Source organism: Takifugu flavidus, chromosome 5, assembly GCF_003711565.1.
Source record: "Takifugu flavidus isolate HTHZ2018 chromosome 5, ASM371156v2, whole genome shotgun sequence".
In the NCBI taxonomy this organism is placed as follows: Eukaryota; Metazoa; Chordata; class Actinopteri; order Tetraodontiformes; family Tetraodontidae; genus Takifugu; species Takifugu flavidus.
This window is the reverse complement of record NC_079524.1, coordinates 8,239,505-8,265,184: the sequence shown is the minus strand read 5'-3', so window position 1 is coordinate 8,265,184 and position 25,680 is coordinate 8,239,505. Positions and strand designations below refer to the sequence as shown.

The following is a 25,680-nucleotide window of genomic DNA, read 5'->3' as shown; positions in this document are numbered from 1 at the left end:
CTGCTTCACGGCTAGCATTGATGTCTAATTAATCGCATCAGCTGTCATTGGGCAGGAAATAAGGGGGCGTCACTCGGGACGTCGGGATGTCAGGCGGCGTGACGTTTGACATGTAAAAACAAGTGTAATTAAAAGGTATGTCATTATGGGTCCATTTATAGACAAGTGTGGTTCGACTGTCTGGGAGAATTTCAGAGACAGATGGTGTGCTGGGATGCTGGATGTGTGTGGTGAGTTATCACCTTGCGTTAGAATCGTTGGCTTAGGCCGGGGAGATCCATAATGACTTCAACACCCCCAATGGCTGTTAAACAAATGAGCAAGTGTTCGCCCGCCTGGCACAGGGCGACTGTTGTGCGCGAGCGTGTTTGCTTGGTGCGAGCGCGCTCTCTCCGGCGATGCCTCCCCGTCCTCTACAGGCAGCTGCTGCGTCTACCACCTGTTGCCATGGTAACAGCATTGCAGCAGCCTTGACGGTGGGATGATCACATATTATTACTTGGAGGGGAAAAAAAAGTACAGTGATTTGAACAAAGAGGAGAAGCAGGAAAAAAAACCAAAATACATACCAGGCTTGCACTCCCAACATCACCAGGATCACCTTCTCAGCTCAGGGCATTCCACCACCTTCAGCCTTCACCAGCCTGGGTGTGAAAATGGCCCCTTATCTCACCTACTACCCTCAGATCCAAAAACTCTGTCAAGCCTCATTTGATTGCCGTGAGAACATCACCACACTCTATCCGTCAATCACCTTGGCAGATGCAGAAAAGCTGGTCCACACCTTTGTCTCCTCCAGGCTGGACCACTGCATTGCTCATCGGCATCCCGAGCAAGAACATTCCAAAGCTCCAACACATTCAGAACAGGGCTGCTAAGCTCCCGATGAGGGCGCGAAAACTCCAACCAATCACATCACTCGATCCTCAAAATACTCCCATGGCTCCTTGTCTCACATACCTTCTGAAAAGAGCACATTACTGCTGATTTTATGTGCTGTAGCACTACAGATTTGCTGTTCATTATTACTGTTGATATTATTACTCTCTTCATATTGAGGAATATTAATAGAGCTGGGGATTTGTGAGCTTCTACAGGGGAAAAGGTGAGAAGAAATGAAAGAATGAGAAATGAAAAAAAAGAGGCTTTTGTGACCTGCAGGATATTCGGCTGCTCTGACTCTCACCGCAGAAGTTGCCCACCTATTATCTCAGCCAGCTGCAGTGAAAAGCTGTGCAGCAGGCTAAAGCTGACGGACAGAAAATAGATGAAGCGCCAGGAGTGTGTGTGTGGGCGTGGTATACGGAAAGGAAGGGATGGATTGAAAGAAACAAAGAGGGAAAAAATGTAAAAAACAAAAACGTAACGCAAAGAGTTTGTTGCTAATGTGACAGAGTTTGTTGCTAATGTGACAGGAATGCTCTGTACTCTGCTCCGACCCTCCTCCAGAAGCATTCAAATGGACCCCGGCTTCATCGCTCAGGTCACTGAAGTACGTCAGCTCCTCATCATCTTTCTGCTTTTGTAAAAAGGGATAAAAACCGGGAGAGGCTGAGACCCAACACACTGACCAGCCACCACACGTGGATACTGTGAAACAGTTCCGCTAACTCGACCCCAAACTGCTGCCTTTGTCTCAGAAAACCCATTACTCCAGTAGTGCTGGCGCATATTTTAGCTCTCTTTTGAACAGATTTGTATTTTGATATCAACTACAAAACTGCCAAAGCACCGAAGTCTCTCCTATTACCGTCTGAGCTGCATATTGGGTGTGTTTTTTCCCACTATATTTGCTCTATTTCAGCAGCGGAGGAGCCGGGCCTTATCTTCCAGTTACAGTGTGATCCGGCCCGGTTGGATATTCATGAAATTCTGCTGAATTTGGAAAGCTGGAAGGAGCGCCGTTAACTCCCCCAGACGCCTGGAATACACGCTGCTTCAGACATCCGGATATTTTCAAACACTGGCCTGATTTTCAAAGTATGTATTTGGCAAAACTGACTGAGGGATTTTAGAGCCGTGATTGGCTCCGATCAGCGCGCTGCATATTCGCAAACACGGTTTAAACCCTTCGTTGTGCAACATTGTGGGGAAAAGCCACAAACTTTGTGCACTTCAGATTTACCCTGTTTCTCACTGACAACACACAACCCAGCCCCGGCGTCGGCGCCTTTACTGCATAGATGGTGATAACGGCAACATTCTCCTACCTGTTCCATTAGGCACAGATGAAAGGTGACAACACAAATTCAAACACCGGATTGTGTTTCATAATACCTGTCTGGGTGGATGATTTTACACGCCATTGCCTTTGTAGGTCAGAAAACTCTGGGAAAAGCGGGTTCATCTCCAAAACGACGGAGACAAATTCCAGAAGAACACCCCCGGAGTGGGCCGGGTCCTTCCAGTCGCTGTAGCAAAGTTAGCTTAAGCCTAATTATTCTAATTAGCACCACAATTGTTCAATGTCACACTCTTTGTCAACAAAGTTTGCAATTAAGCATCATTAAGCCGCAATGTATGGGTGAAGTGGAACAGATTACCATGATGAACTATGAAAACACACACACACGCACACGCACACACACAGAAGTCAACAGTCATTACACATCATTAAAACATCATGAGGGATGGGGCTGGGGGTGTGAATGAAGTCATTGTGATTAACAAAGATTGAACGAATGCAGTAAGGATGCGGGTGAGGACCGCAGAGGAGGACGGGCAGGTAGAACAGTGACGTCTGTGCGAGGGCAAACAGCGCTGAGCAGCAGCAGACTGACGGTAAATCAATTATTGCTGCTTTGTCGCTGAAGTGATACAGGCGTACACACTGCAGTGTGCTGCCTTTCTCTTTGGGAGTGAAAAACAGCTTCCCCCCCCCATGGATACGGATTCTCATGGACTGACCACTGAAGGCGTCAGAGTGTTGAGCTCGACCTGCTGCGTGGATGAGTGTTCCTGATACAGAGCCATGGAGAGAGAGAGAGCCATGGAGAGAGAGAGAGAGAGAGAGAGAGAGAGAGAGACAGAGAGAGAGAGAGACAGAGAGAGAGACAGAGAGAGAGACAGAGAGAGAGAGAGAGAGAGAGAGAGAGACAGAGAGAGATGGCAGCTTTTAGACCCAATCAGGGCTTATTTTGCTCATATGTAAAGCACGACATGGTAAAAATAAAACATGCCATCTCTAAAACATAAAGCATGTGAATGAAGAGGAGAGAGTGAAAGAGAGAGAGAAAGAGAGAGACAATCTGGAGAAAACAGCGTCAGAGTCGATATGCGCCTTGAAGCATGGGGCCTCGAAGAGCAGAGCAGCGAGGGGAGCTAAAAGTCCGTTTCTAAGGGAGGATTACAAACATTTCTCGGCAAAGCGCATCTTTTTGGTGGGGCGTCGCGAGATTTAAGTTATTCCTTCAATAACAGATCACTATCTGAGCGGGCTGAAGTGGCTCTGGGCGACGGTGGCTGTTGACTGGCTGAATTCACTGCAGTAATATTCACAAAGAAGTCGTGCAGCCTGTTACATCAATGCTTCACTGCTTGACTGTGGTTGAAACAGTGAAGATGCCACATTAACAGAAGACAAAGAGACGTTTGAAGGTGTTTAATTCCACCCTCTGGTTGTAGCTCTAACCCTAACCCCTAACAACAATTTCTAATCATAACCCTAAGAACAGTATCGAACCCTAAAAACAGCATCTAGTCCTAACAACAGTTTGTAACCCTAACAACAGTTTGTAACCCTAACAACAGTTTTGAACCCTAACAACAGTTTGTAACCCTAACAACAGTTTGTAACCTGAACAACAGTTTTGAACCCTAACAACAGTTTGTAAGCCTAACAACAGTTTGTAACCTTAACAACAGTTTGTAACCTGAACAACAGTTTGTAACCTGAACAACAGTTTGTAACCCTAACAACAGTTTGTAACCCTAACAACAGTTTGTAACCTGAACAACAGTTTTGAACCCTAACAACAGTTTGTAACCCTAACAACAGTTTTGAACCCTAACAACAGTTTGTAACCTGAACAACAGTTTTGAACCCTAACAACAGTTTGTAACCCTAACAACAGTTTTGAACCCTAACAACAGTTTGTAACCCTAACAACAGTTTTGAACCCTAACAACAGTTTGTAACCCTAACAACAGTTTGTAACCCTAACAACAGTTTGTAACCTGAACAACAGTTTTGAACCCTAACAACAGTTTGTAACCCTAACAACAGTTTTGAACCCTAACAACAGTTTGTAACCTGAACAACAGTTTTGAACCCTAACAACAGTTTGTAACCCTAACAACAGTTTTGAACCCTAACAACAGTTTGTAACCCTAACAACAGTTTTGAACCTAACAACAGTTTGTAACCCTAACAACAGTTTGTAACCCTAATAACAGTTTGTAACCCTAACAACAGTTTTAAACCCTAACAACAGTTTGTAACCCTAACAACAGTTTGTAACCTGAACAACAGTTTTGAACCCTAACAACAGTTTGTAACCCTAACAACAGTTTGTAACCCTAACAACAGTTTTGAACCCTAACAACAGTTTGTACCCTAACAACAGTTTGTAACCCTAATAACAGTTTGTAACCCTAACAACAGTTTGTAACCCTAACAACAGTTTGTAACCCTAACAACAGTTTTGAACCTAACAACAGTTTGTAACCCTAACAACAGTTTGTAACCTGAACAACAGTTTTGAACCCTAACAACAGTTTGTAACCCTAACAACAGTTTGTAACCCTAACAAGAGTTTTGAACCCTAACAACAGTTTGTAACCTGAACAACAGTTTTTAACCCTAACAACAGTTTGTAACCCTAACAACAGTTTGTAACCTGAACAACAGTTTTTAACCCTAACAACAGTTTTAAACCCTAACAACAGTTTCTAACCCTAACAACAGTTTTAAACCCTAACAACAGTTTCTAACCCTAACAAAAGTTTGTAATCGTAATAGCAGTGTCTAACGCTGACAACAGTTTCCAACCTTAACAACAGTTTCTAACGCTGACAACAACACCACTGAGAGCTCCTCAGAGTCTTAAATGATCCGTTTCACCTTTGCAGTGACAGGGCTTTTGCCCCAAAAGCATGTGTGAAGTCACGATTAAGACCAATCACGAATTTCCAAACTGGGGCAACATTTCTTGTCAGGATGATGTTTTTTTTCCCCCTCCTTTGTGTCTGTTATTTCTCTACTTTGTCAGTTTTGAAGAAGGATTTCAGGCCTCCTTTCCCATCTCGCCGCAGAAGGATCTTCTTGCTGCTCTTTTTCAGAAAATCACCAGGCTATTCACTGAAATGAACAACAGGTTCTTAAGTGCTGAGACGTTTATTCTATTTCTGCCATGTCGCACTGATCCGAGCCGCTTTCTCCAGTGACAGCCATGAGCGGATTCCCACCTGAGCCCCTTTTGGGACTTTCAGGAATTTTCTCTTTTTCTGTTTTTTGTGCAGCAGTTTCACTCTCATTTGCCTGCACAGGATGTCCTCACAGGTTCCAAGACATGAATGCATCATTAACAACAGGAGAAGCATAATCTTCCTCACCAAAAGTACCCAGAATCCTCCAGTTCTCTTTCTAAATCACAGCCTGCGTATATTTCCCAGGTGCTCTGCTACCTGATCGATTGAAGTCTGTTTTGACATTTCCTTTCACAAGTCAGTCCATTTTTTTTTTTTTTAATTATTTTTATCTTTGAATAAGTTTTTTTTTAATTGTAAAAAATAGTGCAGAGCTAGCAGAGCATTGAAAACGACATTTAATAATTTCATTTCACCGCAGAGCGGAACATTTTAATGTCCCTTAACACACTGACTGCATCTTTCCAGGTAGCATGTCACCTAGCCTGTCTGGATTTACTGTCTGGATAAGACAGTTAGTGAATGCCTGAGAGAGCTGAAGTTGTTGAGGGAACAATTATTGCTGTATTTAAAACGGCAGCAAAGTCATTAGGAGCGAAAGAGTAAGGAATAAATAAGATCAAATCATTTCAATCACAGCAGTTAGCTGCAGGTGCAGTAATGATCTGGAACGGAATCTTTCTCTTTCGTCTCAAAAAAGTCCGATTAGGAGCTGATGCAGTGGATTTTTGTGGCAGCGTTCGCAGTGTGTGAAATACAAATCGCACGCCGCTGCCGAACACGTGCGCTCACTGAGCTGTTGTGCATTCAGAAGTGTCATTTGCATCTGTTTAATAAGTCGTGTGGGGCCGCTTGTGATTCCATGGGCCCCTGAAGGAGATGCAGATCTGCTTCGGAGCCACTGGTGTGCAGCTTCCCTTGCAGCTGTGTCCCAAAACAACCGGACCGCAATGTTGTTTGTGAAAGAAGTGAGAAGTTCAAATTTTTCACTGACATTCATCATCTGCTTCCATTGATTTTTGTCACCATGGTTGCACTTTAAAATCTGCAGTCCTGCCCATAATCAGACAAAAAATTCAATGACTCATCAATCAATTAGAATCTCTTTGAATGTGTTCATGAGGCGCGGCAGAACATTTGGCCCTCAGACAGCAACACCCTGCCTAGCATCCATTTCACATTTTCATGTCGATGCCCGCAGAGCCACACAGATGAAAATAATATATGGCTCAGAGAAAGGGCTTATTTTTTCCCCTTTTAACAATGTGGCGCCTTAAGCACTTCAAAAACAACATGTCAGGAGCTGTCAGCTTAAATTACCAGACTAGCCTTTTATGCTAGTGTTTTCTGACTCCAGTAAATCTGCAGGCTGTCTCCATCAATCACACAAAGGCGAGCACCCACACACATTCGGGGCTGTTGTACGGTGCCAGCAAACGTGGCTACATCCAGTGCAAACAAATGGGTCGCTGGCTATTTTATAACAAAGTGGCTACAAGATGAGGTTGTACAGATTTCTGAAGACGCCTCAGAGCAAACGGTTTTCAATTCTCACCTGACCTCTTCAGGATGAAGGCCACTCAGCCTTACTAAAAGTGCAGAAAATAGTTCCCTCCACAGCTTGGTGATGTCAAACAAAATGGAAGAATGATACTCATGACTTCAACATGGCACTACCAGTGATTCAGACTAGGCTGCGGAGATCTTTGATTTGCATGAATGAATACTTTAAATACAGAATAAGTAATTTGATGATCCCACAAACAATGAAATTGTTCTTTAAAGGAGAGAACTGAAACTGTAGGTCTGTCATGGACAGCAAAGATCTCTTTAGACAGTATTTCTGTGTAATCCTAATGTGTAAGATGGCATCATCAGCCAATCCCATCGTCTATAAAGGTGCAACCTAAACAAACATGGACCACAGATGCACTCATGCAGCGCTGCTCCTGATGGGATTTGACTTACACAAAGAACATTACAGCTAAAATCGTCAGAAAGCAATAAAACTAACACGAAACCAAATTTAAAGGATGAAGGCAGATCAGGAAAATTGGTGTTTTATAACACTGACCCTGCATGTATTTATTTTTTTAAAGAATTTTTAAAGCCTGAGGCTCATGTTTTCCTTCTTCTTTCTTGTCAAGATTAAAAAAAATATCAGGATGAAATCAAAAAGGAAAAAGAACACAGCAGCTTTGTTTTCGCTTTAAAATCTGTCTGTAACATTAAAAACTTGTTATTTCTCCTGGGTCTTCAGTACCTTTTGACCACATTTATACCCATTAAGTAGAGGCATTGATGAGTGAAAATCATCTCTACTAAGTCAGACCTCTTTAAAAATTTTAAAAACCAGCCTCTTCTCTGTTAGTCAATCAACAGCTTTTGTGAAAGCCATTGTCACGTTAGACAAGTTGGGATGGAGGACGTGCACATCCCCACAAGGAATAACAGCATTTTTATTCACAGCCAATATACTGTACTTACACCGTCACTACGTGTACCAGCATGCACTGGAATCCTTCTAATTTATTCTGGAGAGAAACGATGGATTCTTTTATTCCACATGTTGTGCACGGCCCAATTCTCACGCACAGGCTGGAGTGAATTTCTGTTTGTTTTGAACAAATGGAAATGGAAGGCTCGGAGCAAACCGTATGCATCAACAAGCCTCCAGACTTGTTATAATCACATCACAAAAGATCATCAAGCTGAGTAAATGATTTCTCACCACGGCGCCAGGGCAGGCGTGCTCGCATAAATCCCATCAACCCTCCTCTCTGTGCTTCGTTGGTCGGTGTAATACAGTATGATTAGGAATAATCTAAAGAAGCCAAAACAAAACAATCATACTGTACCTCTGTGTGTCTTTCTGTTTTGTCTGCTTGTGCCGCAGGGACGCAGCAGTGCACTGCCTAGCGCTGCCATCCTGAGATGCCAGCATTACAGGAAATTAGAAGCGTGACCCATCAATTAATTGCTTGTTTACTCTAATCGCAGCCACGATATGCAATATTTTCAAGTTCGACGCTCCGCTGCGTGCGACGGCGTACACTGACGGGCCTTGTTGCACGTTCTGGCTTGTGAACGCCAAATGTGCTCGAGTTTTTTGTGACACTTTAACATCAGGGATGGCAGCTCCATTTAGACGGCATACGTTTGTGCTCTCCCCTCCTCTCCTAATCCGCTTTGATTCTCGACTGGGAGCTTCGCGCCGCTTGTGTAGCCTCCCGAGATCTTTGTGTCCGCGTGCAATCTGGTGATGTGGGTTACAGTGTTAAGTATGAATGGAAACAAACAGACGGACAGCGGCTCGGCAGCTGACAGAGGTGGAGCGGGTGACCCTCCAACAGTCAATAGGGAGCTCGAATATGGTGCTTAAATGAATGGATGAATGAGGGGAAAGAAGGAGATCTTGACCCGCCAGTAAAAGACCGAGCATTGCGCCGGTGGTGTGCTCAAGCTGCAACAACAGAAACAGCTGGGGCCAGTGCGCCGCCTGTTGCTGACTTATTTGTGAGGCACTGTCTGACTTATTGAAGCAGCTGGGCCACTGCAAGTGCCACTCTTCCCATTTATACATCTTACAAAAATGCCGAACGTCACTAAAATGGCCATGGTGGGCCTTAAATGCAACCTTTCCATGCTTCTAAACCTAAAATCACGGACATCAACTCTGAGACGAGTAGGAAAACAGCGGCATCTCCATCAGAGCGAGCCCGAATCGAGGGGCGACTGAGACGCTGTCGAGTGTTAGCGTCTTACCTTTGGGAGAAAATGTCCCTGTAGGGGCTGCCGTGCTGCATGGCGATGCCGTAGCCACGGTCTGGTGCGTTGCTGCTCACGGTGTAGAAGGAGCAGTCCTCATCGTTGTTGGCAATGTACTCCAGCACCGCCGTGTCCCAAACGAAGCCAAAGTGACCGTACTTCACCTGAGGGGAGGAAGAATGGGATATTCAGAAAGAGGCATCTATGTTTTGGATCAGCTATCTGCTTTGAGATTAGAACTATTTCTGGGAGAAGCTTGACAGGCTTCCAGATTGCCTCTGGAGGGGTTTTTTCTCCACTTAATTATGCAAACAAACATAAGTGGGAGCATATTTTAACTTACTGCTGCACTTCTTTTGCACAGTCTTTCACTGCCTAATAGACCCAGACGACGTTTAAACATTGAGAGTATTTCATTCACACCTGTTTCTTCTCCTTTCCCCCCCCTGAATCACTGATTGAGCTTTTCGCTGACAGAATCATTACAGTATGAAAGAACTAAATAGAACACAGATCATCATTTTGAACAGTTCCTCCAGTGTTCCTCAGTGCTCACGCTGTTCACCACAGATAAAACCACACATAACTGATCAGGGGATGTTCGAAACAAACGAGTCAGCTTCTTTTTTTAAATTCTAGCTGTTTAGCTAACAAGTCTTTCACATAGTACGGCCTTGCGAGGGACAATCTTCCAAAGAAGATCCGATTCAATGGATCACAATCAAAATTGGCAGGGAGATAATAATCTATACATTTCACTTAAATGTGGCAATTTCCATTACATCTACATACTCCAGTGTAGCAAGTTTGCATGTTTAGAACACATTACCAGACACATTCTTTGAACACATCACTGAGCTACTCAGTGTGTTAGACTGGCTGAGAAGTGGCTGCAGGATAGATCAGCAACAGGGAGTCTGTAGTTCAATTATAAATAGTTGCAAGTGGAGGGACGCTCAAGTGATGCTATTGATGGTGGATTTGATGGACGCACATTAACAGTGCCCGGACAAGTGGAGAGAGTCTTTTATAACTACTAAATCTAAATCATTAAGGCATGGTAGCTGCGCATGACTTAAAGTTCAGTTTGGTTTGGAGTCAGATTCTTGTGAAGGTCTGTTCTTTAAGATTAGATTAAATACACATTCAATAACAGTGTATGCATATGCAAGCGGTACTTATCTCAATGCCCTCTCTCTCTCTCTCTTTTATACACACACACACACACGCACGCACACACACACATGCACACACAGATGCTTAAGACTTTCCACTAAACTGTGACTCTGCCCGTTCCAAAGTGATTATGAGAAGCTATTTTCCTGTCTGAGAGACATACTTTGGCAACAATCACACACACACACACACACACACACACACACACACACACACACACACACACACACACACATTGAGAAACACAAAGGCTACCATAGACCAAACCAAATGATCTTGCTTCCTTTCCAGAACACATCTCACACTATCAAACACACACCTATGAATCCAAATCACTGCATTGGATTATTTTGCTCAGCTTCTTGCGAATTTGCTTCCCTCTCTTCCAGATCCCCCCACCCCCCATCTGACCCCCCATTCATGAAAGAAGAAAGGAAAAAATGTGGCCACCCCATAGTGTAACCACACATCCTTGTGTAGAGCTGAGCATGTTTGATAAGACGAGGCCAGATTAACATCCCAGACTAAATGCACAAAGAACGAGGGCAGAGTGAGTTAATGATGGGAAATGATAAAAACACACTTGGAAATAATGGTATTCCCCCCGCATATTCATCCAATGTCAAAAGATCAAATGCAAGACTGTCATAGTTGTCTGAGAGCATTTTAACCATCAGCAGCAGCAGCAGCAGCGAGTCTGGATCAGCACAACTTTTAAACACTGGGCAAAAAGTGGCAATTCCCCTTCCGCCTTCATCTCCCAGACATGAATAAATAAAAGGTGAACGCTGAAGTCCGAGGATGGCAGCCTGAATCAAAAAAACCTCCACAGACTTGTACTCTTCAAAGTCAACTCATGCACATTCTGATTTGGACATACAGCTCTCTTAACTGTACTTTCCAATTACGGTGCAGAATCGGGCCAAAGAGTGTGTAGGCAGGTTTGAAGAGGTCTGTCTATCTCGCTGAGCAGTCTGGCTTCAGAGTCTAGCCATGCTTGAACTTCAAAAACGCTGGAGGAGCTCAAGGGTCCACTCGCTCAGCTCTCTGCACCCCCCCTTCCTTTTCTTATGAGAGATTATTCCGAGGCCGCCTCACGTTCGAGAGGAATCGTGCTCTCACCAACTTGCTCCAGGTTAAGAGTTGAATTTCCTTCAATCAGGGAAAAAAAAACACCTTCTAACACCTTGTGAACTTAATTCAACAACCTGTGTCGATACTGTTTCAGAGCAGATCGAGGCCCAAACAAAACTGTATCATAGGAGACAAAAACAGCTGTTTTGCGTGTTGTGACTGGATGTGATGCTGGCACACGCGCAGGTGCACAGGTGCGTCCCCATCCGCCGCTGAGCTCATCGAGGCAATTGGAGATGGCACTGAATTGGAATGACACCTGCTGGACGCTCTCACCAAAGCAACTAAACCCTCCCCCAGCTTGTTGCTCTTCTAGGCCGCCTCTGGAATCAGCCGGCCCGTGAAAAGGTGGCACACAGCTCCTGTTCTGTCCCTCCTCCAAAGCGGCACAGGAACAACGTTTGTTCTTGAAAGCGGCATCGCTGTCTAACGGCGGGGTAAAACTCGACGCTCTGCGTGCCTGACCTCCCGTCAGACATGCGATTTTTCTTGTTTTGCTGGACATGAAAGTGCTGATGCGGCGTGTTGCCGCGTTCTGAAGAACCGGGCATCCTTTGAACCCACACTGCTGGCTCAAGTCTCGCTTCAAATACTTCTACCCTTTGAATTGCGACGTCTGGCAGCTTTGTAACGGATAGCTCGGTGATTTTTCGGAGGAAATCAGGGTGGCAGCTGAGCAAACCTTTGGGGGACAAACCCGGAGACTATAGATTCTACCGTGAGATATCTCTTCCGAACCAGTCGGCTCCGTCCTCAGACCGCACACCTCTGCATACCTGCTTCCTTGCATCGTTCCCCCTTTACTTTGATTTTATGGAGCAGCAGCCTGGAGACAAACTCTCAAATGCAACCCAACTGATTCAACTATCTTCACATCTGAGGCCACATGCACCACAGCTCCAGAATGTGTCCCAGTTTATAAAGTCTGTTCCCAGTGTCTCCGACAGGCGTAAAAACACAAACCACGCCCTCGTCTGTGTCTCGCAGATTCCCTCTCGACTCTCCCTGGACGCTGTCTGACCTCTACTTTGAGTCTCATTTCAGTGAGCTCCGTCTGTGCGACTGTCTGTCTTCTGAGCTTCCTGCAGGTACGTGCAAATGTTAATAATGCCGGGGTTAGAAGTGAGCCAATCGATGAAGGAGGAGAGGAGAGGCGTGCCGTCCGTGCACCGCAAAGGAGTACGTGACGGAGGCTGTTTTGGGACAGCTTTGAAAGAGTTTCGAAATGCAAGTGGAGGATTTTATTCATGAATAAAATGTCCCAGGAAGACCGGGAGGGACTTTTGCATTTGATCTAAGTGCCCATGTGGAATTTCTTGGCCGAACTTTGTAATTGCTTCACTGATTACTAAATAATTCAACAGTTATTGTTATCGCTACAGATATTTTACACTTGGGTAAAATGATGAGGTGATTTCATATCTAAAACACCGCAATTGCGCAACATGATAAATATTCAGTCAATGAACCATCCATATTTTAAGCTTTCCGGCAAAGGTTGCTGAATTACATGAGCCCGGATCAACGCCGGTGTCACCCAGTGAGCATTTACTGTAACCATGATGGGGTAATCGGTGTTATCGTCTCTTTCTCCACTCATAAAACTGCATTCGTTGCTGCTTTCACACGGTCCATGATCAATCATTTCCCTCCCGTGAGAAGTGTAAATCCATAAATCCTCTCAGGGCTGTTTCTCACACGATGAAAGTCTGGGATGCAGGTGGCATCAATCCCTCACCAGGCGCTTCTCGCTGACTGTTTGCTCTGGCGGCAACAGTCGCCTCCATCCCCCCCGGGGCTCAATGAGACAATTCCTGCACTCCCTCACTTCTGTTTTCTCTGTTGTTTAATTATCCTCAGCTGTCATTAGCGCTCTTTGTTTCTTCAGAGAGAACAAGCAAACCAAAAGAGGGAGGGAGGGGGGATTAATCGCCTATTGCCACTGTTTTCCAATCTTTACTCAGACCCCGTTAAGACGATGAGAGAGTTGATAGTAGAAAAGAGGAGTAATTGGAGACAGATGTTGGCGAGATGGATCATCTGAGATGGATCAGTGAGCCAAAACTAAGATGCCACCCTTAATAGGACAGGCAAGAAAAAAAGATTATTTTCTATCTTTCTTTTTTGTCCAACTTTATTTTTTATAATGGAAGCTTGTGAAAAATTCGCTTGCCTCAGTAAAAATATAAATCAATTATTTTTATGTGCTTTTATTCCTCTGTTCCCTCATAAATCCCACATCTCTGGTGCACCAGGATAGATTTTATGTAGCATTGATGAGGCTACATTACTCCAATACTAGATTCAAACTCAAAATCGGTGCATCTTTTTTCATCTTCTGGGGGGGCTGTATCGAGCTGGATTTTAAAACCCTTGATCAAGTGGACCTATAAAGTAAAATAAGAAATCTAAAATGATGAAGTTTATTAAGTGCACAGCTGGCCCAAGGCAAAACTACAACCTGTTCACTTAAGATACCAGAAAACGTTTGCTTCCGTCTCTTCAAATGATGAAAACGTTGCAGTGCCAGCAGGGGGCGCAATCTTTCAAGCCAGGTGGAGCCACATAAAAAACTCTGGGGGGCAGAACTTAACTAAAAAGCCATAATTATTGAATATTTTATAATACTTGTAGTAATAATTATTATATTAAACTGTACTTTCTCTAGTTTTCTATAAAAATGACTACTGACATACAGTAGACATATTGAGCTAGTGTACAGTTAACATTTTGAGTCCCAGAAGAATCCTGTTTAATTAATTAATTACAAACTCAGTCACAAACCCATCAAGAGTTATGGCCTTGATTCTACATGTAGCACCCTCAAATCGCTTTAATCCTCATTAGTCATGATATTTTCAGGGCAATTTTGAGAAACTTTAGCATGGAAAGAGTGCGCCCATGGGATGTGGCACTCACAGGCAAGGCAAGCGTTTCGTGGTTTAAACATCTCGTTGAAGACTATTAAACTCGTAAAGAAATTGGTACTTACACTGCTGTCGCTGTCACAGACCTACTCAGAACTAATTAAATGAGGTTAAAATCAGAAAATCACGATTGAATTGAAATGGCATCTTTCCAAAAGCCTCTGGATATGGCAAGAAGGATTTAAATGTAACAAACATAATCTATATTTGTCCAAGAGCTACAACAGTTCCACCACTATGACCGACCTGTGACATTCACAATGATTGAGGTGTGAAAGGAGCTTAAGTGGCGATATCATCAACATCAATATCAATATGTGTGACTGGCCAGAGGGGGTGCGCCTGGAAAACAAGTTGTGGTAAAGATATTAACAACTGTAACTACTAAGAACTTCCTACAACTTAACAGCGCTAATACCAAATTCCTTCTTGTTGGAACGAAATCTGCATTATCCAAACAATCAATTGTTTCCCCCCTGCTTCCCCCCAGGTGAAGAGTGTCATCCTCAATAGCTCCCTATCATTTCAGTCTCCCATCAATAATATTACCAGGTCTGCTTCTTTCCAACTACACATTAACTATCGACACTCTGGGTTCTCTCACTGAACCCACCGATTCTATCCTCATCCACAGCCTTGTCACTTCCTGTTTTGACGACTGTAACCCCCTTCTTTTTGGTCTTCCTCACACCAACCACAAGCCTCTACTAGTTTATAATCTGGCCACTACCAGAATGCCCTCGTTCCACCATATCAGCCCCCAATCCTGTAGCAACCCCACTGGCTCACAGTCAAATTCAGAAGACAATTGAAAATCCTTCCGTATACATTTAAGGCCATTGGTAACCTTGCCCCTCCTTCTCACTCAGATCCTGTAAAGTGGCATTGATTGTCTAGAAAGGCACTTATAAAATAAAATTACTTTTATTGTAGGAGCGTTGGACAGAATTGTGACAGCACATGCTGCCTGTGTTTGCAATAATAACCCCTATGCACAATATTGTTGACTCACTTAGTTGTCCACTATCCATCATACAAAGAGAAATCAACAAGGTAAAACAAAGTAAAACACAAAGGTGCAGCTGAACACTCTGGGAGGGTTGGGAACAGCTGGAATCGGATAATTCTGCGGCGTCACGGGCGACCTGTTCAGCTGAAGCGAAAAAAGCTGAATAAATTGGACCACAACAGGCTCGTCTCATTCAATGGCACGTTTGACAGGGCAGGTGGAGTTAGGAAGCAAAATCAAAGTGGCTCCTTGGATGCGTCTGCAGGAGACGGCCAAACAAAAAACACTAATAAATAGGCATTTGGGGAGGTATTTAGCTTCCACTGAAGGTGGATTGGAATCTAACAGACAGGGGATGGTTCCACAGTTGTTGTAGAATAGTTATATAAGTTGGATTTTGGTTCTGGTTCACAGGGCACACCAGTTAAAATGGTCCAACTCAACACAAAAGCAGAACGTCTTCAAAGCAGCAAATGCGAGCAAATTTGTTTTGCACCTAAGTTTCTTTATGTCTTTAATCTTTTCTGGTTTTCCAAACAAGCAAAACAAAACAAACAAACAAAAAGAGAAGATAGTGGGAAACAGCAGGGATCGAGCGCAGTGTGCAAAGTGTGTCCACGGCAAACAGACTGTGACGGAGTGGAAAATAAACAAATAAATACAATGGGAAAAGCACACCGTGTCTCCTGGATGAGATCAAAGAAGTTGAACAATCAAGTCTTCATGAGGCTCCATCAGCATATCAATGTGCTCACTACCGACACCTGGAAAATTGCACGATTGGAGAGTTTAAAGTGACCTTCGCCTCATAAAGTGCTGTGAGGGCTCAGAAGTTCTGCAGAGACAAACACGCCTCCATTTGAATGCAGGAGGCACAGGCCTGACTTGAAATCCAGGAATGAAAGTGGTCCTGAGAGCTTCCTGTCCTCGCTGGCTGTGGGCTCTGCTCACCCGTCAACGTACAAATGAGTTTTCTTTTTGAGGTCTCTCTTATTTTTCTGAAAGCGAAAAAGAGACTAAGACGAAAGGAAAATGCTGCTTCAATTTGAGGCCTTTAGTTCATATATTCTACACCTGGTATCGACATGTAAAGCCTCAAATTTAAATAGGCTTTGAAAGTATTCATTGGGAAGTGTCTAGCACTCTCATCACCCTGTTGCTAATCGTCAGGGGAGTCGACACTTGCAACAAAACCGTTGCTGACAGTCTGTCCATTTTTTGGCTGATAATGTGACGATACGGTCCAACCCCAGCCCTCTCTTTTTAGCCCAAAATTCACTGCAGATGAAGGCATCGTTCTTCTGGGTCACATCGGCGGCTGCAGCGGGTGACTGACGCAGTGATTCGACACGCTGAGAGACGCGCCAACGCAGCCTGAACACTTAATGGTCGATTCAATCAACCTCGGCGCTCTTTCCCTGTCTCCGGCCACTAAGCGGAGTTCAGCGGCGTAATCATGTGAAGGATGCCACCGGCGTGGAAGGGACCAGCTAGGGGAATGAACTGGTCCCTCTGTACGAGACCACCAACCCTCCGAAAGAACATTAAGGGGCATCTTCAGATGAAATTAGCGCGATGAGTACAGTTTAATTATGACCTGCTTGGCTGGTAACTGCTTAACGTGACCAACCACACGGCTGCAGGAGCAGATGTCGGCAACAGCGTCGACAACACAAATGACAGAGATCAGCGGAGGCTCAAGAGCATCTTTCCCCACAGTGATCTCTGGACCTTGACTGGAAGGAGATGATCCTGGTGATCATTTGGAAATGCCTCAGACGTCACTTCAGGGCTTGAAAGTGATCCCACCGCTAGATGGTAGCATCTAACCCTGAGCTTATACAGTATATTACCTGTTGCCCCCCCCCATCCCTCCGTTTTTGGAGAACAGCTGTCAGAGAGCAAAATGGATTTTTTTACCAAGTACGCGCACAAGTGTTTGCAGTCCCAGAGTTTTATTGTTTCTGACAATTTTAGATATTAGAACCACAAGTTATGCAATTTAGTCTTCTACTGAACAGATGATAGCTGGCAAGTCAAGAGTATTTGTTTATGATTGGCTACTTTAGAATAATATTCCACCTCCGATGGCAGGAGTCATGCATTGTTATATACTTTATACAAAGAAACAACAAAAACAACTCCATGTGAACGAAATCACAGATGTGAGAATATGAAAGATCACATCTCTGTCTATTAGAGTTAATCTATGACAATAGTCTATTTTAAATCCTGACCACTGAACCTCAAATATCAATGAACAAGCGTGTCCACGGTCAGCACCTCCAGTAGAATCATCCTTCAGTACAAATCATTCTTAAATAACTCATCGCATTTGACCACAGTTAACACTGCAGCTTCAGAGGAGCCTTGTAGTCTGTTTTGGAGTTTTAATTGGAACCATAGGTGGGGAAAAAAACCCTGATAAAGACAGAAAATGATGCTCTTCAACAACAGAGTGAGTGCAGCAACAGTTGCTGTAACTCACCCTTCAGTGCTCCCAGGGGCAATTAAAGAAAGGAGCGTCTTTTTTTACAGCAGGTGCCGTCGATTGGAATTTTCAGGGAAGATGTTTCATTTGCAGACACGGGTTTGAGAGTGAGCGGGATGTAAATAAGTGTGACAACAATTCTTTTTTTTTCCTTTTCACAGCCGACTGACAGGCTCTGCCAATATTTCACGACAGTTCTGTTAACCTGAGTGGCTCCATATGCCATGCTTGCACACAGCAAGTTAATGAGCAGCTGTTGTTTGCTCTTCTAATGCCATATTATCCTTAATGTGACAACATGCTAACATGTGGTGAAACCTGGAGCTTGGTTCGCTTGAGCTTGAGATAAAAACCATTTTGTCCACTGTCGTGCCAGTTTTACCTCTGGGTTGCTAATTTGCTAGCACACTGGCTGTTTTCTCATCCTGTCTATGGGGAAGGATAAAGTTTTTCTTTTAATAATGGTTCTATTTCAGAGAAAAGCAAGTTCAAGTCAAACACAGAGTGAATGTTCACAGATGGGATTGTGAAAGCGGCTGGTGAGGCTTGTGGAGATGTACTGACTACAGCTACACCTTTTATGCAGGCCGTGTGGGGAGCTAGCGCCCCGCCGAGATCACCTCCGCGGTGAGTCGCGTTGCTGTGCAGATTCAGTTTCTCCTCTCAGCTTGAGACGCGATTACACCAGAGATTATTCGACTTGCTGGCACCAAAGCTTGTCCCTTCTTCCAAACGTTTCCAGAAGTGCTCTTCAGGTGATACAGAGCCGCAGCGTTCAGGTTCTCATGGAAGAAAAGACCCAACCGGGCCTGTTGTTTGATTAGAAAAGTAAAAAGCTGGTGAAGAGGCGTCTGTTGGAAGATTACGCTCATGCGGTGCAGAACGAACAGCTCAATCAACGTTCTTTCAACAGCCTGGCTGTCTGGGAAGAATTTTTTTCTCCCTCTCTCATTAGGAGTAAAGCAGATCATCCACTTCTTTCTGAGATTTTTCTTTAGTAATCATACATTTGATTATAGCTCATAGATCTCTCATTCCATCAGAAACTTTCACAGAAAACGAAGCGAGTTAGTCCCAGCTGTTCTTTTTAAAGAACAGAACATCTCATGGATGGGCGGTGTTAGTAAGGAAAGCCAAATCGGAATTATTTTTAGTTTATGTTAGGTTAAATGAACCTAAAATACCGAGTGTCCATCACAGATGCTCCTCTCCGACCTTCGGTGTGTTCCATGAACACTGACGGTGCCTCTGGTATCTAATAAGCACTGATTCTTTCACCTGTGGTCACATGGGAGGATGGGGGGTAACCATGGCAACACCACAAACCTTATTAAGCATCAGAGATGTAATGGCGGTACAAAACATGATGAGGTTATGCGGTGGCCTGAGGAGGAGAGGCGCGGAGGCGCTGCTGGGGGGGGAGACAAAGACGGACTTAATAAATCACCGAGTCCTTTGGCACCGACAGACGCCGTCCAGGTACAGGTGGTCGGCGTCGCCATTGGTGGCAATTACCTCTGTCGCGGTCCAGGGGAAATGATCGATGTGTGTCTGGGGCGCACTTTGTGCCCCTCGCATCCACCGTCTGGATTCATTTGTGTTTTTAAAATCACGCGGCAGCAGCGGGGAGTCTCTCCAGAGCGGCACCCTGATGAATTTGCTGCGGAAAATAATGCATTTTTCATACGTATTCTTTCTTGATCGCAGCCCTCAGAGACTCTGTCAAGATTTTCCTCTGACTTCAACACTTTCCTGACTTCCACCCTGTCCCTCCGATGTCTTCCTCTCTTCCCTCCCCCCTCAGGCTTCACTCCAAATCCGTCCTCTCTCTCTCCCTCCCTGGTTCTGCAGACTGTGATGCATGGCTGTCTGTGTTTTCCAAAAGTCCATTAGTCTCTGGCAGTCGGCCGCCTCTTCTCGCTCAGACGGCGATAAAGACGCGGAGCGTGGCGGTCCAGCCAGCCGCATGAAAATGAGAGGACGGTGAGAAGAGAGGGAGGGATGGAGGGAGTCGACAGAAATTGTGTGTGTGTGTGTGTGTGTGGGGGGGGGGCACGTAGGTGCTGGCTGGAAGCCATGTGAAAAAGAGGGATGAAGGGAAGGGAGGAGAAAGGAGAGCACAAAGAAAGAGAGAGAAGTTAAACACGCATGGAAAAAGAGCGTAGTACACAGGAAGTGGAAATCAGCTTTCCATTGAGAGGGGAGAAGACAAAAGAAAATGTAGCTAATGGACAACGAGGAAGAGGATGGATAGAATGGGCTGAAGGGGAGGTGAGGAGAAGAAAGAAGGTTGAGTTGTAACCAGATACCCTGCCACCAAAACCATTAATAACCCAGTGCTCCATCGCTCCCACTCTTACTTCCCCCACTAATCTGTCTTCAGTTGTGCAGCTAAACTTAAGTACATCTGTCCTCGGGAAAACAGGACAGGAGACCTTATAAACTACTTTTGAAACCCAAAGTCTCTCCAACGATTGCTTTTCCTCCCCATTAAATCCTCTCCCAGCAGCTTCCACCCTCAGAGCTCATCAGGGTGACTTGTCTCATTAAAGCCGTGGACGGTGTCGTTAAGGTTACATTGCTCATTGTTGGAGGTTTTTACCTGGAAACGGACAGAATCCGAATCAAATCAGCACAAATAACGGAACGAGCCAAGACATATAGCAGCCTACTAAGTTATATTACGTATGGTCTATAATACGGGTGTAAGTCCCAATATGTGAGGAAATGACCTGCTTGGCGGAGGTCTGCGCTCTCTGAGAGCTTTTTTTCCTTTTAATTGTGTAACAGCGACTTTTATTTTGCTGACAAGCTCATGTTTTGTTTTTGGGAGTCCTGGTCAGATGCGCAGCAATACTTTAGCTGCCGTTATCATGTGCATGGACAACCTTTATGCATTTTTTAATCAGTAAAAATGCTTTTAAGCCTTTTTTCAGATTAAGGAGGCACCTAGCACTTTCCATTCCAGGGAAATCTGAATAGCATTAACCACTTCACTCACCTTTGTGCTTTCAGTGTCAAGGCTAAATGGAGTTCAAAAATAATATCATCAGCAGACGGGCCGATGCAGAATGCGAGGGTGGGAAATGGCAGGATGAGATAAATGTTCAAACAAATTTAAACACCAGGGCCAACATGCCTTGGTCAAAGTTGCCACTGAAGTGCTGTGGGCGCTCGTCAGCATTGCAAGTTTTGAGGTCGGCTAAAACAACGATGGTGCTAACGATTCTGTTTATCTCGCAGTCTTCGTGTTTATCGTAGTTTGCTTCGGTCTTGTCATTTCTGTGTTTCGGTGGCTTGGACGGGATGAAAATCTAACACGAGGACCACGGCACCCACAGGGATCTGAGAGGAGGAAGCGCACGTTTGTTCTCATTCATTCATTTGTGCTTTTATTAGGTCTGCCAGGTCAGGCCTGGCAGAGAGGAACACAGCACTGTTCGCCTGCTGTTAGGCCACGACAACAAAAAAGAAATGATAATAATGAATCCAATAAATGGCCAAAAGTTCAACACTCATATGGGGAAATATTACATTTTTACAGCGAAGGGCCAAATTGGGCCCACGGGCTTCTATTTTAGCAGCGTTATGAATACCACAATAATAAATTCATCTGAAAGTCTCTTTGTACTCGCTTATTAAAGTGGTGCTGAAATTTAGCTTATTAAACTTTCAGAACTGCGCGCCTTTTGCACTTCCTCGTGTGTTCCTTTCTTTCTTTCTGCCTCTTGGATGAACCACGGAGAGTTTTCGTTCCATCGCCATCGACTGCGTCAGACTTCATCTCCATCTCAGCGACGGTCTGACAGCAGGCAAATTATTCATTGAGAATCAGAAATTAAACTCAAACATTGAATTTCCGCCGTCAAATATTCCCTGCGTGCGCTGGAATATGTTGCGCAAACACACGTATGCAAACATACGGAGGCCTTCCCGCATGCAGCAAAAACGCCGGGTTGATTGGAATCCTCATCGCGCGGCTTCCTTGTTAGCGGCTGTAATTAGCGCAGGAACGAGTGACGACGCACGTGACGGCGATGAAGCACTGCGCATTAGAGAGTGCCTGAGAGGAGGGAGGAAGAATTAAGAAAGAGAGATTAAGGGTTGAAAGAAAATTGCGTGGGTGTCAGGTGGATTCTTGAGTCGTGATGGAAGAGAAACAGCAATTAGCTTCATTATTATATCAGAGGAGGAAAAGAGATGCTAGAGTGTTTTCACCACTCGCTTGTTTTCATTTCTTTGTTCCTACTTCTTTTCCCCTCCCTCCTGTCTGTTTCCTGGAAGCCAGTTTTTTCAAACAAGTCAGTTTTCAATCACACTGCAGCGTTTTAAACGTTTCACCTTCCCTTACTCCCAACGTCTCCCTTCGTCTTTATGGCATCTTTCATGCCCAAAGAAAACTCTTTTCATCTGCTCTCTTTGTCTGAGTCATGGCACGGAGATGCTGTCATCACACGGGGAGAGAATTGTAACAGCAGGGAAATATGTTTGCTGTTTGGGCTTGTTGCGGTGAATGCTAATGAGCTAGCAGACTCTGCGGAAAAAGAGCTTCCTCTCTTTTTTTCCTCCAGTCAGGGTGATTTGCACTACTGGAAAAATAGAAAATGAGAGCCTAGCAGCCAAAAGGCCATTTTCCGGTCCTAACAGAGGCTGAGTTATTACAGAGGATATTGCGGCAGTCACACCCTGGCACGGTGACAGATATATATCAAGCCGGCTTATGCCTCTGCAGAGATCTCATTCAAATCCAATCTGAGACATGATAAACACATAAATAAGACATTAATTTTTAGCAATCGAATGAAAATGCTCTTGTTCTTCTCCAGTCAAGGGGAAGAAAAAGACAAAACAAAATGACAACACACACTCGGGCTGTGTGTCCAGTCGCACAAACCCAGCTGGGGAACCCTGTTCCGTAACCTTGGCAACTCTCTGACCAATGGCTCATTAGCAGGAGGTCTTCAAACAGCCCCACGGTGTCACGGACGCTGACACGCAAACGCTCGGGGACCTTTGTCAGCGGCAGGTGACGCGGTGAGATTTGAAACAGGTGTTTTGAGAGGTCAGACTCTCAAACACACTTTCTGTTTCTTTCCCCATTAACACTGTTGACTCGCTGAGGGCAGAATGGCGCTACACACTCCGGACACACAGACCAAATGTTTGATTTTGAAGGTTTGGAGTGGAGGCTGCGCGTTCTCCTAAACCAAAAACGTGACAATCGAGCCGATTAGAGAGTTTATTTCACCTCTGGGCGGGGGTGGGTTAGTAAATGTGTCCTGCGATGGACTGGTGACCTTTCCAGAGTGTATTCATGTGGACTCCCACTGGGAGAGAAGAGCAGCGAGCACTGAGGCCAGGAGTGGAGTCTGCATGTTCTCCCTGGGATAGCTGGATCACTGACTCTAAATTGACCTTAGGCGTGAATGTGTGTGTGAATGGCTGTTTGTCCAAAGTGTTAGCCTTGTGATGAGCTGGCTGGGTGCACCCCGCCTCGCACAAAGGCGGCACCATGCAACCCCGCCCGACCCTGCTGAAGGAGGTAGAAAATGGACTTATGGTGTTATGATTCAACTGAAGCTACTAAATTAAGATGTAAACATTTCTCACCATTCGATACTCTGCCCCCTCCCACCTCCACACCTCATTTCATCCACTAGTCCTCTCTTCTTCCTCTCTCCACCATCTCAGCTCTCACAATTTTTAGCATTACCCCCCCCCCCCCCCATTTAATCTTGCCTCTGCTTTGTCTCAATCGTCCTCCAGAGCACCGTGATGGCCTAACCCAGGAGCTACGTCGGTCTTGGCTGATTTAACACGGCCTTTGTCTCTTCACTGTAGTGTTTATCATTGTCTCTGCAGTCATTACGGCAAATTGGTGAACATTTGTAGGCTTACATTATACAGCTTCTTCCCTTCAGTCTCAAGATACGTGCAGAAGTGGCAGAGAGGAGACGGTAATTCCTATCATAAGTTCTAAAGTCGTTATGCTAAATGTGCAGATGGCAATAGGGACACGATGATGAGCTTGTTACAGAATAGAGATAAGCATATGTAAGACAAGGGAAGAAATTATCCAACATCAATTATGCTGCATCTCCTGGAATCCAATGGAGAGTCATTTGCATCAGCGGCTAAATTAAATTAAATGCATCTGAAGGAGGTGTATGGCTGTAGAACAATAAAAAGATGAATAATCCATTTGGTGTAATTGTGGAGCGGTGTTAGCTATTGCACCAAAGCAGGTCAGATCCCTATCTATAATGTTTCAAATGTGAAACATGCTTTAAGTTCAACCGTCCTGCCGAGTCAGGTCCACGTCAAGTTTCAAGATTCCCAGAAATGTTGTGCAACACATCCCGAGACTGGACCCTCACCCCACTTCTGCCCCCTCCAGCCTTGATTACAGCTAATGCTGCATCAATGGCAGCAACGTCCCGTTAATGTGTGACCCGTAGGTTATTATAATATAAAGAGTGCGAGGACGCATGGGAAAGGAGGCATTTTGTAAAGTGGGACCGTCCCTCAGTGCAGCAGGAAGTCAGACAGACAGAAAATCATTCAAAATGGCAATTCACTCAACTCTAAAATCACTCAGCAGTCATCGCAGACTCTTCAGGCCTGACAGAGTAGCTGTCATATATTCACACAGCGACACTTACATTAAATGAGTTAGGTGTGTGTGTGTGTGTGTGTGTGTGTGTGTGCGTGTGTGTGTTAGGGCGGGGGGTGAGAAGAAAGGGTTACATTTAAGTGGTGTGTGTGTTTCAGAGTGAAGTGACAGTCTTGAAACAAAATACATTTAATTTTCACTTTTAAATACATTCCACTCTCTCAGAGACACACACACACGCACACGCACACACACACACACACACACACACACACACACACACACACACACACACACACACACAGACACACAGTACTAAACTGGACCTTCACACGCTGCTGGTTTAACCGGAGTCTCCATTTACGGTTCTTCTGTCATTGCAGCTTCACCTTTTAATGACAAATACCTGAAGCCTCATTATGGTCTGTGTCGGTAATGTTTAGAGGGGATGGAGGGAAAGGTGAAGTAATTAAGAGGATAAGCATGTGCTAATTAATCTGGGCCATTCATTTTGGTGGTAAATCAGTAGTTGGGGGTTGTGTGTGTGTGTGTGTGTGTGCGTGCGTTTGCACATGCTAAAATGGTAAAAACAAACTACAGAATCTATGTGTGCATCCTCGTTTCTGTGGTTTAGGCATCCACCTGTTCTTGTGTGCAATATTGTTCTGCTGCCGGGAAACGGAAGAAAATCCATAGTGCATAGGAGACAAGAGGTTTCATTAGGAAAGAGAGAAGGCCCGAGAGGAAGAAGGAAAAAGCCAACAAGGAAGAGGAAAAGAGTGACAGTGAGGGGACAAATACGTCACCCTGAGGGGTTAAACTCAGGCATCAAATGCAGCAGAGACAGAGCTAAACGTTGAAGCCACATCCAAAAAAATCAAAGATATGAAGAGAAGACGGCTCATGGATGCTGTTAATAAGATCTCCACCTTCTAACTGTTGGTCTGTTGGTTTCAAAATGAATATAAGCTCAGTGGTCCTTCTGCAGCAGAGGTGCTTCTCCAGTTCCAGGAGCTGTTTAACAGAAGAACTCCTCTCTTCCTGGTGTGAAAGGTCTTAAATGCTACAACAGATGGGAAACATGCGGGTCAGAAACATCCACCTCCTGGATGACTTCCTCGGCCATAGAACGGATTATGACCCAACAAGGGAAGTACTTTCTCAGAGATTTGTGCCTCTCACTGCTTCTTTATGA

General features: G+C 44.7%; 1 protein-coding gene across 3 annotated transcripts in view; it reads right to left on the bottom strand.

The window, feature by feature from the left end:
* The window catches only part of grid2 (glutamate receptor, ionotropic, delta 2), a 263,655-nt gene that overhangs the window by 14,651 nt on the left and 223,324 nt on the right, over window positions 1-25,680 (bottom strand). For all 3 annotated transcript variants that reach the window (XM_057032330.1, XM_057032331.1, XM_057032329.1), the window contains exon 14: window positions 9,133-9,299. In XM_057032330.1, the coding sequence (XP_056888310.1) occupies window positions 9,133-9,299 (167 nt within the window). The remainder of the gene's footprint in view (window positions 1-9,132; window positions 9,300-25,680) is intronic.